A 13,581-nucleotide genomic window follows, 5' to 3' on the forward strand; every position below is an offset into this window, starting at 1 on the left:
GGGATAGCAGAGCTGGAGAGGCTTCAGCATTCATCCTCTCCACAATTCCCTAATTTTACTCAGGAGAAAACCGAGAGCGCAGACTAGAACCCAAACCTCTGTCTTGGCTGCTCCATTTGTTTTCCCTTCTGAGATACAGAAGAGGCTAAAGGTTCATGGGGGCAAGGGAGTAAAGCCATTTCCCTCTGAGCCTCTGGCTCTTCATCTGTTAAATGGAAATAATTATATTTCCTGCCAACCCACCACTTGTTTATGAAGCTTCCGTGAGTGAACGCAGGGGAAAGGATTTCAGTGGCAGAACCATCTCCCTGGTACAACAGGACCCCAGATCGAAGGAGACCACTGAAGGGATCTGAAGGTGGGCAGGGTGGATGGGCCCAGAAGATACGGGTTCACCTTGTCATCCTCCCCAGGTGGGGCCCAGGCCTGGGTTGCCATGGATACCGTGTCCCTGGAGCATCAGATCCAGAGCGTGCAACGCCACATCAGCTTCCTCAAAAAAGAGCAGATGGCCCTGCTGCGAGACCTGCACCTGGAAATCCTGAGGCTGCAGAAACGCTGCTCAGGTGAGGCCTGGGGAAATGGCGGGAGGCGGGTCTCATCATCGTAAGCACTGTCCCTGATGGCGTGTCCACTGGGAGCCTCTCTAAGCCTCTTAACAATCCCCAGGCAGGTGGTCATCACCCCTTCTTCTTGGCAAGGAATCTGAGTCTTGGGGAAGTGAGATGCAAAATGTTCGTCAAGCACCTCCCAGCCCTAAGAAGCCCTCAGTTAGTTGGGGAGACACACCCACCAACAGATACTATAAAGATACGTGAAAAATAAGAGGGCTGACAGGAGTTCATGGGCAGGATCATGTCCAGCTGGAGGCGTGGGTGATGGAGGAAAAGACCAGGCTTCCCACGCTCCCCAGGGGAGGGAGCACTTCCTCTCCCTGAGAGCTGAGTAAGATTTAGACATGCTGAGATATGACGGGGCCATGAGGGTGGAGAAAGCTTTCCAAATGAAAGGAACAGCAATGGCAACATCCAGAAGGTAGGAAACCAAAGGCTCCTGAAAAGCTCTATTTAACTGGAAAACACTGTGCTTAAAGCAGGTGGGAAGTATGGCTGGAGCCAGATCCTGGAAGACTTTGACCTGTATCAGGACAGCTCAGAAGCCCTCCTGGGTAGCAGGGAGCCACTGAAGGTTTTTGAGCCCTATCATGCTACATTAAGAAACTCAGTCCAGCAGTTGTATGGCAGATAAAGTGGTGGGAGAGGGAGGCAGGGAGACTGGTGACAGGTCCAGGTGAGAGATGAAGGGAGATGGAAAGGGGAGGACCAGTGGGAGGCAGATTGAAGGAAGGGACCTGGCAACTGATTGGATTTGTAAGCAGGACAGAGGGAGGTGCCAAGGATGATGTAAATCCCACGCCTGACCTCCACTCTTGGACCTCAACCTCAGCTGCATGACCCTCTCAGAGGCTTGGCTCTGGCCCAAATGCTCACCTAGGCAGAGTCTTCAAGTGCCGGCTGTACAGCCAATGATTCATTCAATGTCTTGGCTGGAACAGCCCAACCTCTTCATTGTACAAATAGGTAAACTGAGGCCCAGAGAGGGAGAGTCACGGTGTTAGTGTCAGAGCCAGGATTAGGACCCAGAGCTCCACACTCCCAGTTGTGAGCTGGGAGACTTCTTAGCTGTTCTGCCCATTCCCTCCTCAACATGCTCAGATTTCTACCTCCCCTCCATCCCCTGCTCATAGAAGGCTCTCCATTCCCCAGAGGGAAACTGAGGCCCAGAGGGTTCAAGTGATCTGCCTGGCTTCTCACTCTATGGCACGAGAAGCCAGCAGTCCTGACTTCCAGCTCCATATACAGGTTCAGCTGCCACATGCCAAGACCAGGCTCCCGGACATCTCCCCAAAGTCTGGCAGGCAGCAGAGGCCAGCCCCGGGAGGCAGGGATGGTCCACACCATCTCACCCCTGCCTGATGCCATTTTTTTACTGTAATAACAACATTAAAGGGAAATTGACACGAGTGAACCCTAAGACCCTATAGCTCTTCCTCTAATTTCTTTTTGTTTTGCTCTAATTCTGAAGACCTGGGTCCTTCTACTCAGGACACAGGCCAGGATCCCAAGAAAATATAACAGGTAGGAACAGAGGGCCCTCAGCCCCCATCGCCCTTCTCAGACAAGTATGGGCCTGCAGCCTCTTGGTTATTGATTAAGGAGATAAAAATAACTCTGAGCTGGCCTGGAGCTGCCACCCTTGGGGATGAAGTGACTGAGTACGGCCCTCCCTCTAAGGGGTGGGGGAGTAAGAAGGAAAAGAGAGCAGGACAAAGGAGATTTTTTAAAAAGAGATTAAAGACAGACCCAGAGGGTGGGAAAAGGATAAGAGTGGGGAGGGGCTGGAGGGCAGGGCTTTGGGAAGAACCTGCCAAAAAGGGGGTAACAACTCAAAATGAAAGGACTTGAGAGGTGGGTGAGTGTGTTCTGGTTGGGGAGGTAGCTTGGATGATAACAAGAGCTGACTCAGACCTAAGTTGAGCCTTTTATTTCTTTTCTCTCATGTAGTCTTAGCAACAGTCTCTTGTGAAGTGGGTGCAACTTTGTTCCCATTTCATAGATGAGAAGACTGAGGCTCAGAGAGCTGCAGTCACTGGCATGAGGTCACACAGTGTGTCTGACCTCACAGCATACTCATCTAAACCATGGGGGCTTTGGCTGGAAGATGAGCAGGGAGATTTGATGGATGGGGGAGTGGAGCCCAGCTGGGATTCTGTCCCCCCTGCCCCAACTCTCGTGGTGAAGGGCTAAGGAGAAAGAAGCCCCACAGGCAGTTAGTGACAGAGCCAGAGTCCCTTGGGCTACATCCCCATACCTAGTCCAGGGCCCCTTGGGTTACATCACAGGGCCTGGGAGGAGGGGCCACGTTGGCCCCAGGAAGCCCTGAGGGGTGGAGGCATCAGAATCCTCCCAGGGGCTCCAGTGGGGAGGTTCGGGCTCCGGTCACAGCAAAAGGCCCAGGCGCTCCAGGCTGTCTGTCTCCTGGCAACAGTTGGCCTCCCCAGGGAAGGCACCTCCAACAAAGCCCCTAGTCCCCAGAAGAGCCTGGTGGGGGCAGCGAGGCGGGACAGGCAGAGAGCCCACAAGGTGAGTCTCTCTCCGTTGGTGCTGCTGGGCAGTGGATCCTTTCCCCACCCCCACATTCACACCTTCTCCCTTGGGGCACCAGGCTGCGTCCCTGCAGGTCCACACAGGTGGTCCTGAGCAGGTGTCCTGTCACAGGCACCTGCAGCTCCTGGGCTCCCTCCTGCCCCCTCCCAGCCCTTGAGCCCTGATGGAATTGGAGGTAATAGGGAGTGGGCTGGAAAAAAAGATCAAACCCAGCCGGCTGAGGGGTGGGGCATTCTGGGCTCTAAGGGTTGGGGGCTGGGAAGACAGGCAGGCAGAGGAGGAAACTGCTCCTGCACCAGTGCACTTGGGTCCCTTGGCTGCCCCGCCCCACCCCCTCAGCGCCATGCCGAGAGCCATGCAGGCTTTGCTTCACCAGGTGGTGCTGTCCTCCTTGAAGCTCCTCTCCCTACCCTGTGGAATGTGGCGGAACCAGGGCTTAGAAAGGGCAGGGCTGATGTTCAGAAAAGAGCACAGGCACAGCAGTACTGGCTGTGACAGTAGTGAAACACACGTGTCCTATTAGTAAATAGTCACTGCCCTAAATCCCCCTTTAGTGCCTCCAAGCAGCCGAGGACACTCCAGCCTTCCCAGGCCCACCAACTAAATGCTAAAAAGTCTGTGTCCTGGGCGCAGGGGTCCTGCAGACTGGCTCTGATTGGTTGGCATATTAAATATTTGTACATCACCTCTGGGAAGGGGCAAATTCTACGCCCAGCCCCAAGGGCAAGCCTCAGTCCCACAAGAGCTGAACTAACCCCCAAATCCAGGCCATAAAGCTTACACTGGAAAGATCCCTGAGCTTAGAATCAGGTAGATCTGGCTCAGGCTATGCCTCTTACCCCTCTCCTCTCTTTCCCTCTGTGGGCTGCAGTAGGTATGGGGGTGGTTTAGATGGTTTCTAAGAATCCTTATTGCCACTTTTAGTGGGCTGTGATTCCTGATCTGACACACATGCTCTCTCTCTCTGTCTCTGACCTACACACAACTACCTTTTCTATTCTCTGCCCCCAGAACTGACCCATGACCTGGAGATGAGAGAGGCCCAATCTCACCAGCAAGGTAAGAGGACAAGTGGTCACCTTTTCCTCACCACTTAGAACCCAAGCCTTCTCCATCCCCAGTCCAGACTTGGAGTCAGCCATTCCTCAGCTTATTGAGTGAGTGCAGGATGTCAGCCTCATTTGCCCACTCAGCTGGGTGACCTTGTGCAGTGAGCAACTGCACCACCATACACAGTGCCCTGTATCCCTGTCTCTTTCCGAAGTGGGAAAATGAAAGCAGAAAGGAGGTGGTATCCAGGTAGTCCACAAGGCTGACTTCATTACTTTGTGACCCACCTCCCCAATCCTTCCCGTCCTTGCACAACTGATTCTCACGGTCCGTGTCCACACCCTCCAAGATGCTGAGTGTCGAGATTCAACACGATAGCAATATGGGGTCTTTGACTTCAAGGAACTTAGTCTAGAGGAGAGAAGAGACACGTGCACATTAGCAAACTCTTCATTTTACAAAAGCATGACTTCTTGCCATTGTAGCAATTCCACTAAAGTATTTGTTTATAGATTACTACTTCAGCCATAAAATGGGGAGTGGTGTGGGCAGATGGTGTTCAATGAGTACAGAGTTTCAGTTTTGCAGGATGAAAAAATTCTAGAGATCTGTTGCAGGACCATGTGAGTATATTGACATTACCATACACTTAAAAATGGTTAAGATGGTAAATTTGGTTACTTGGTCTTTTGCCACAATTTTTTTTTTAAATGAGAGGGGTTGCATTGTTGAGATCTTAATCTCCAGATTATATGATCTCTGAGAACTAGGACTGGGTGTTACCCATTGTCTCAGTGCAAGCACATTACCTGACATGGAGAGGGACACAGTTAATGCTTGATTTAAAATGAATCACAATAGTAGTATTTCTTGGCCAGGAGGGTTTTAAGAATAGACTCCCTGCCATATTGATGTGCTGCTTATAGATCAACAGCTACAGGACTGAGAGGCACGGGGAAGGCTGGAAGTTTAAGGTTAAGGTAAAATGTTAGGAGCCCTACAAATTGCTTTGCATATTCACACATAAAGATCTAAACACTTATGGACTTGAACAGTTCTGTGACAATAGTAGCTTTTACTCCATCTAACGTCCTTCCTCTGAAAGGGCTTTTGGGGTCATCTGGCTCAAGGCACTGCCCCAGTGTCCTGGTTTTTATCTTCTTTCTCAGTGAGCTTAAGAGCTCTCTTTCTTTGTCCTCCTTTTCTATGAAAATCACCTTTCATATCTCCTCCAGAGTCACCTTTTACCTTCCCTTTGTCACCTTTCAGTTACTGATGTCCCCATACTCACTCACATATGCCAGTCCTGGGATATGGTCCCTGCTAAAATGGAGCTTGCTTATGATCCAGGAGGCAAGGGTCCTCAACCCTGAGGGTACATTAGAATCACCAGGGAAGATTTAAGAAGTGCCAGTTCCCCGGTCCAATTCCAGAGAGTCTGATTCCGTTGGTCTTCGGTAGGGCCCAGGAAACTATTTTTTAAAGCTCTCTGGATAGTTCCAATGTACATCCAGCTTGGAAACCCAATGCAGTGGGCAAAGGCAAACAATAAACAAGTAAAGAAAAAAATACAAAATGTAATAAATGCTCTCTTTATGAAGGAAACAAGGTCTGCAGCACACTGACTCCCTTTGTCTGCTCACACTTCCAGTTCTTTAAGTCGTTTTTTTCTTGTATGTCTCTCCTGCCATGGAGCTTTTGCACAAGTCCCACCCTCTGTCCAAAGCACCCTTCTCTCCTCTGCTCACTACTTAATTCCTATCCATCTGTCAGATGCTAGCTTAAGTCGCTCTTCCTCTGAGAAGCCTTCCCTGATTAGGTCACAGTCTCCTGTTACAGTCGTGCACGTGTCACACATCCAACCTCACATTCTTTTGTGATGTGTACCATACCTCTCCCACTATGCTTGCTGTGAGCTTCGTGAGAGATGTTTTATTATCCACCAAACCCACAGTGCCTAACACAGCGCACAGAGTCAGGGCTCAGCAAGTAGTCATGGCGTGATAAATGGTCAGGGAAGGCTTTGCACTTAAACTTAAGGGTTGCACTGAAGAAAGAGAGGAGTGGCCAAGCAGAAAGCAAGATAGGTGCAAGGGAGGAAAAAGGCAGGCCGGCGTGGCAGGCGCGTGGGAAACGAGGGTGAGCGCGGCAGGACGCGCAGGCGGGGAGGTGCGGGGCTTCGCCTCGAGGATCGATGTGCTGTGCAGGTCCGGCCAGGCGGGGACCCTCCCTCTCCCCTCCCTCTCCCCTGCCCAGAGTTGGCGACCCGGGAACTGGAGAGCAAGTGCCGCGAGCTGGAGTCACAGCTGGCGGCGCGGGCGGCGGCCAACGCGGAGCTGCGGCGGGAGCTGGCGCAGCGCGAGGCGCTGGTGTCGGCGCTGCGCTGCAGCCTGCGCGCCGAGGAGCGCCGCTTCCTGGAGGAGCTGCGGCGCCGCAGCCACCGAGCCACCGTGCTGGGCACCGAGCTGCAGAAGCACACCGAGGCGGCCGCCTACCTCTCCTGCCAGCTGCACGCGGCGCGCCAGAAACTGCAGGCTCCGCGCGCGGGCCCCGGCGCCGCCGCCCCCGCAGCCGAGCCCCGGATCCGCCGGCGCGCACAGCGGGCCCGCCGCCCGCCCGCAGCCGACGCCGCCGCCAAGGGCCCCGGCCGGGACTGGGCCGCCTGGGAGCGCGCGGCCGGCGCCCCGGACGACGCCGATGCCATGCCCGACCCCGCGCTCTTCCTCTACGCCCGGAGGCCCCCGCGGCCCGGCGGCCGCAGCCCCCGCCAGCCGCCTCCCCGGGAGCCCCCGGACCAAGCCGGCCTGCCGGCCGCGCCCAGCCCGCCCGGTGCGCCGGCGGACCCGGAGTAAGCGCGGAGCCGGCGGGGCGGGGAGCGGGGGAAGGCCGGCCCGCGCCCCGACGAGGGACGCAGCTGGGGCCGCGCGGGCGGGTCCCGGGGAGCGGGCGGAGGCGGCCCCTGCTCCCGCGCCCCTTCCGGCCGCCCCCGCCTTTTGTATTCATCAACTCCGCCGAAGCTTTGAGCGCTCCCCTCCCGCCCGGGAGCTCCTCCGCTGCGCCCAGCGAATGCACCTTTTTTTCTAGGAGAGGACGCACAGTACCGATCCTTATCTGGTCCCCACCCCGCCACGGGGAGGGGAAGGGGCGGGGGTCACGCCCTGCCCTGGGAAAGCTGACAATCGTTCGGCGGGAGAGGAAAGGCTGGGCCGGCCTACGGAAAAGAACCAGAGTGGCCCTTAGCATCCTTAGGCCTTCCAGCTCCCCGCTGCGGCCTCCCCCACCCCCGCACGGCTGCCCTTCCCGCCGGGCCTTCCTCCAGGGGGAGGTTCGGGCTGGAGGCTTAGAGGCTGGACCTTTTCCTCGGAAGCCGCTTCTCCTCCCCCTTACCCTGCTGATAGGTCCTTACAGGTGAGCACGAAACACTTTAGAAGACGCCTCCTCCAGAGCCTCTGGTGGGGAAAGTGTGGACTTAAGGAAGTTTGAACTTCTGGAAATTAGCACCCATAGACCCTTAGAGAAGATTTCAGACTGGGTTTGGCGGCAGATCCTGGTCTAGAGCTGTCTCCAGCTCAGTTCTTCCCCAGGATGCCGACCTGGGTATTTAAACTCCGGGGACACGCCAGAGTCGGGCTTATGGAAGGGTTAGAAACTGCTTTCGGGAGGTATCTGGGAACCTGAAGGCTGCCCTGGGAGTTTTCCTAGTCCTGTTTATTGGTGCTAATTTTGCCCAGCTTCCTAATTAGCTAGCTGCACCCAGAGGCAGGAAGAAGGGCCCGGCTTCTTGGAAGTGGCAGTTGTTGATAGAGGTTTGGATTTGCTGGGGATGGGGGAAGGAGACACAGGTTAGGCCCCAGCCTGGCCCTCTCCAAGAATGCCCCCAATCTTATCAGACCTGACAGTGGTGGGATGCTCAGTGCCCTCTGTCTAGGTTGGGGAGTGGCAAATGGAAAGAATACTGCCCCACCTCCTAACGCATTTCTCCCTAGCTCCCCCTCGCGACCAAAGGCAGGAAGTGCAGCCCCAGTCCAGTTCGTTGCCCCCAGCCAGTCCGGCCTGGAAAGAAAGACAAATCCCTAGAACCCTGTCCTCTCATGTCATCCCTCCTCTGTTGGCCCTGTATCAAGTCCTAAGTGCCTGTGAGGTCTTCCAGGGGCTTCCAAGGGAGGACATGGGGCAGGGAGAGGCCTTTACCTCACTCACAAGCACCCCGTCCTGGCTGGTCCTGACCCCGGCTGGGACTGAGCCTTGTGTTTGTTACCCAGGGATCCAGGAGGTCTCAAGGGTGATGAACCCTTTTCCCATCGCGGCCCCATGAAGCAGAGGGGGAAAGATCCCCAGTTATACCCTCTTTCACTGTATGTGTTAGACAGAGCAGGACACCAGGGAGCACACACACATTCAGCCCCCTGCCAGCTCAGGACTGCTGAGACCACGGAGCAATAACCAGGCCTGGTCTAGGTGTCCGCCACTGGGGCACCCTTGGGACAGACACGGCTGTCCAGTCTAACGGGCCACAGAGGTGGCCTCGGGTCCTTGCTCTGCCTGCTCCCAGCCCTCCCCTCCCCAGTGTCTGTGGTTGTGCCTCCACCCTCTGTCTCCCCTCACGTGTGGGTGACTCACGGTACCCCTCGACCTGTTGCCTTCCCTTTCAGAACAGGTCTCGGTGAGGCGGCCTCTCTCTGCTCTTGGCTGCACTCACTTGAAGAGGCCCAGAGGACTCTGGGAAGGCGGGAAAGGGGGTCTTTCTTCCACCACCATACTTCTGGGGTGAACTGGATGACTTTGTTCCATCAGTTCTTCTACAGAGATGGTGAAGTACTTTATCCACCTGCCCACCCACCCACTAAAAGCCATAGCTATGCCCACCTGGCCTCCCCCGGCTCTATAGCAATAGCCCTCTTCCTCCTTCCCTCCTGTGTACCCACGGTGTCTGGCTGGGGGCCCCCAAAACACCCCTACCCCACAGATCCTCCGGTGGCCTGCCTGCCTTCCCACGTTACCCCATCAGTACCTCCCACCTCCTGCCCCTCTTCCAGCAATCAGAGGTAATGACACTTGTTTGTGAGGTACTTGGAGATCCCCCAGATAAAAGGTCCTGAGTGCTGAGGCAGCTGACTCGCTGACTCTCAGCTGAGGTGTCGGGGTGCCTGGGAAAGGAAATGAGGCAGCCACCCCTCCCCTCTCCACTCAGCAAGCTGGGGGAGGGTTCAAGGCAAATACAGGGTTCCAATTTCAACAGAAATTCTCCTTCCCCATCCCTGTCCTGGAAATAATGGACAAGAGGCTTCCCTCCTCCCGCCTGCCCCTGGGTTTGGAACAGAACCCTTGGGGCAGCAGAATAAGACAGGGAGTCCGTGGCCTGCCCTTGGCCTCAGTGGTCAGAAGCTCCTCAGCCTTGCGCCCAGCTTCTGGCCCTCCTCCCTCCTAGCCTGAGGGACCCACCCTGCCAAAGGAAAGACCCCCTCCCTCGAGCCCCTAAAAAGTTTGGTTACTAGAAGGGAAAGGATAGTTTCCTTCCCTCTCCCTGCCCCCCACCTCTCCCCTCTTCTCTGCTGCACAAATCCCCATTGGGGGAGGGGCGTATTGACATGGACACTCAGGGGCCCTAGTTGGAGTCAGGAGCTGTAGGTGGGGACCCCTCCCCATTCTGGAAGCCAGTCAGGGACCTGTGGGCAATACAGCATGAGGCTTTGTACCCCTGCCCCCCCCATAACCCACCCACCATGGCCTGCAGTTTGGGGGACCAGTCCAGGGCTGAAATGGGGGAGCCCTTCCCCAAACAACCCACAGAACAGAGCTCTCCCTGATGGACAGGAAGGAGGCCAAGAGGGTGTGGAGTAGCGTCTCCTCATCACGGAGAGCTGGGGATCTCTGAGCACCCTCTCGTCGAGGTGCCAGCCTTGAGTGGGGGATGCGTGAGGCTTCGGAACCACCTGGCAGGAGCCCCATGGGCACAGCAGAGGCATCCTGCTCCAAGTTCTCTGTTGGCTGCGCTTTTTAATCCAATGCTTTTCAGAGTGTATTCACTCACCCACAGAAATAGAGCCCTGTGCTTTAGGGGTGACTGTCATATGCCTTATTCTTAATAAAATATCTGAAAAACACATAAGTCAGACTTTTTTCTGTGGGCACACTGCCCCCCCCCAGCCCCTCCCCCCACCACAGGTCTGTGGAAAGGATGCAGAAGAGATGGGGAATGGTTTGGGGACTAGCCAGTGAGTTGGGTGACACTGGGAGCCGAGACTCTGGAGTCCCCTCAGGAGATATTCCTCACATAAGGCGTAAGGCGCTCATCTGAGATGTCCTGCTCCTCAGGCTGGCCCTGTCCCTCTCACCATGCCACCCCAACCCAAATGAGCAAACAAGACCTTAGATTAGAGGCTCTTGGCTAGGGTTGGCAGGGATAGATTGGAAGGGTTCCATGCCTAGAATTGCCCATTGTTCTGGCCCAGAAGGAATCCTGGGGTTCTGGACATCTGGTTCTCCTTCCCTGACACCCATCTCCATCTGATCCAGCTGGAAGAAGCCCAGCATCCCAGAGAAGAGACCTAATCTTATCTTCCACTAACGAGGGCTATCTTGGGACTGCCGTTTGGGAGCTCAGCACATTCAACAACTTCAGGCCTGTACGTTTTCAGTGTAGGCCTCTGTTGTGGATGGCTCTAGGAGAAAAAGCAGCAGCTCTGCCTTCTAAGGATGCAGGGGACATATTGGTTGTGCCTGCAACCTTTCTTCTGATAATAGTACCCTTCGCTTCCTTGCAGGCAACTGCTTTCTCCCATCTTAGTCCATGTGTTGGGACGCGGAGCGGGGGGTGCCTGACAACACCCATGGGACCCAGGTAAGGTAGGTCACACTGATTGGGTTGGAGATGAGCACACAACTCTAAGCCAATGAGAATCCATCTCAGAATTTTTCCTGTAACCCTTCATTTAACACATCAAGTTAGGTGCTAGGGATACATCAGGGAACCAAACAGGACTACTGAAGGACAAATTCTTGGGTGGCTAAAATGGCAGAACATGAGCCTGGAAATCTGGCAGGCCATTTGCTACCACCAGGGATGGGGCTACCTGAGTGTGAAGCTTCGCAAAAGAAGTAGAAGCAAGAGAGAAGGAGGCAGGGACTTCCCTGGCAGTCCAGTGGCCAGGACTTCATGCATCCAATGCAGAGGGTGTGGGTTTGATCCCTGGTCAGGGAACTAAGATCCCACATGCCATCCCACAAGCCATGTGGCCAAACATAAAAAAAACAAAAAGAGAGAGAGATGGAGACAATTCCTTTTTTTTTTTTTTCAGTCGTGTTTATTTCTATCTTTTAAAAAAATGTTATTGGGCTTCCCTGGTGGCGCAGTGGTTAAGAATCCGCCTGCCAATGCAGGGGACACAGGTTCGATCCCTGCTCCAGGAAGATCGCACATGCCACGGAGCAACTAAGCCCATGTGCCAAAAAAACAAAACAAACAAACAAACAAAAAAAAAATGTTATTGAAATATAGTTGATTTACAATGTTATGTTAATTTCTGCTGTACGGCAAAGCAATTAAGTTATACATATATATTCTCTTTCATATTCTTTTCCATTATGGTTTATCACAGGATAGTGAATATAGATAGTCCCCTGTGCTATATAGTAGGACCTTGTTGTTTGACAATTCCTGATAACTAAGCTGCCTGGATCCCACTATGCCTGCAACCCATATACCCAGGCCTCTTTCAGTTATATAGAGCAATAAGCCCCTCCCCAATTTGTTTTTAAATGATCAGCATTAATTTGTGGGGTTTTTCTAGTTTTTATTTTAACATAAATCTAGACTTAGAGAAAAGTTGCAATAATGATACCCAGTTCCTGTGTCTCTCACCCAGCTTCTCCTAACGTTAACATCTTATTTTATCATAGTACAATTATCCAAACCAAGAAATTAACATTGGTACATGGCTATTAACTAAACCACAGACCTTATTCGAATTTCTTCAGGTTTTCCCCTAGGGCCCTTTTTCTGTTCCAGGTTCCCATCCAGGGTCCCATTGCATTTAGTTATTTTTTTCTTACTCTCTTCCAATCTGTGACACACTTTTGTGTGGGGGGGGTGGGGATATCATTAGTTTATTATGAAAGAGAAACATGGAAATTATTTACATCACGAAAGATTTCAGAACTTCAGTGGAATGGACAGCTTCACGTGATGCCATTTCAATAACGACATATTTCCGTCAACATATTTTCCAAGAATGTCACCATTTCTAAACAAGAAATAACCCTTGTCGTCTAGAACTACTTTGGTGCCTCCATATTCTGGGAGAAGAACTTTATCTCCAACTTTCATGCCAACTGGTTGAATCTCTCCGCCCTGATCCAACAGCTACTACCATTGTTTGCAATACTTTTCCTTGTGATTTTTCTGGAAGCATAATGCCTCCTTTGGTTACAGTTTCGGCTACACTTCGTTCAACTAATACTCGGTTAAAAAGGGTACGAAACTCTAAATACCTGTTTTGCCATGACTCCAGCCGCCACCGTTAGTACTCTGCTCTCACACCACCGCCGCACAGAGAGATCTGCAGTCCGGTCCTCCGGACACGTGAACTCTGTGTGACACACTTTTAAAAACCATTTTGAGTCGCCTTGCTAACCTCACGAGTCCTGATGATGTCCAAGAGGAAATAATCAGTGGGTGAGAAACAAGCGGACCCCAACTAATAAAGTACATTGAATAAAATATTTGCTGAACTCTAGGGTGGGAGAGACTGCTTCCAGCTGCCAGGACTGAGAAGTAGTTTAACAGACACAATGGGATATGAGCTTGATTTCATAGGCCTGGGATGGCTTCCGCCTCTTTTCCAATGATGCTCCACCCACAGAAGTTGGCATTGAGAAAAGGTAAGTGACTGGCTTAAGGTCACATAGTGAAGGAGTCAGGGATGGAGACAGAGGAAGTCACATACCGTCATACACAGGGGATTGGTTCCAGGACACTCCCCCAAACTCCCTCCCCTTCCCCCGCTCCACAGATACCAAATCTGAGGCCGCTTAAGACCCTGATATAAAATAGCATTGTATTGGGAATTCCCTGACCGTCCAGTGGTTAGGACTCTGCACTTCCACTGCCTGGGGCCCAGGTTGGATCCCTGGTTGGGGAACTAATCCTTCAAGCTGTGTGGTGAGGCCTAAAAGAAAAAAGGCATAGTATTTGCATACATCTTTCCTTATACTGTATTTATTTATTAATTCTTTGGCCGTGCCGCTCTGTTTGTGGGATCTTAGTTCCCCAACCAGGGATCCAGCCCAGGCCCCTGGCAGTGAGAGCATGGTGTCCTAACTGCTAGACTGCAGGGAATACCCAATCCTCCCTTATACTTTAAAT

The 13,581-nt window shown here is 53.2% G+C and overlaps 1 protein-coding gene across 1 annotated transcript; it reads left to right on the forward strand.

Annotated features, from left to right (window-relative positions):
• The first annotated feature begins 421 nt into the window (after positions 1-421).
• Positions 422-10,287, forward strand: CCDC92B (coiled-coil domain containing 92B). The gene is made up of 3 exons (XM_057715774.1): positions 422-566; positions 4,179-4,226; positions 6,474-10,287. Exons 1-3 carry the CDS (start codon positions 437-439, stop codon positions 7,067-7,069), a joined length of 774 nt encoding a protein of 257 aa, XP_057571757.1. The 5' UTR covers positions 422-436; the 3' UTR covers positions 7,070-10,287.
• The last annotated feature ends 3,294 nt before the right edge of the window (positions 10,288-13,581 follow it).

Source organism: Hippopotamus amphibius, chromosome 17 (genome assembly GCF_030028045.1).
Source record: "Hippopotamus amphibius kiboko isolate mHipAmp2 chromosome 17, mHipAmp2.hap2, whole genome shotgun sequence".
Taxonomy (NCBI): Eukaryota; Metazoa; Chordata; class Mammalia; order Artiodactyla; family Hippopotamidae; genus Hippopotamus; species Hippopotamus amphibius.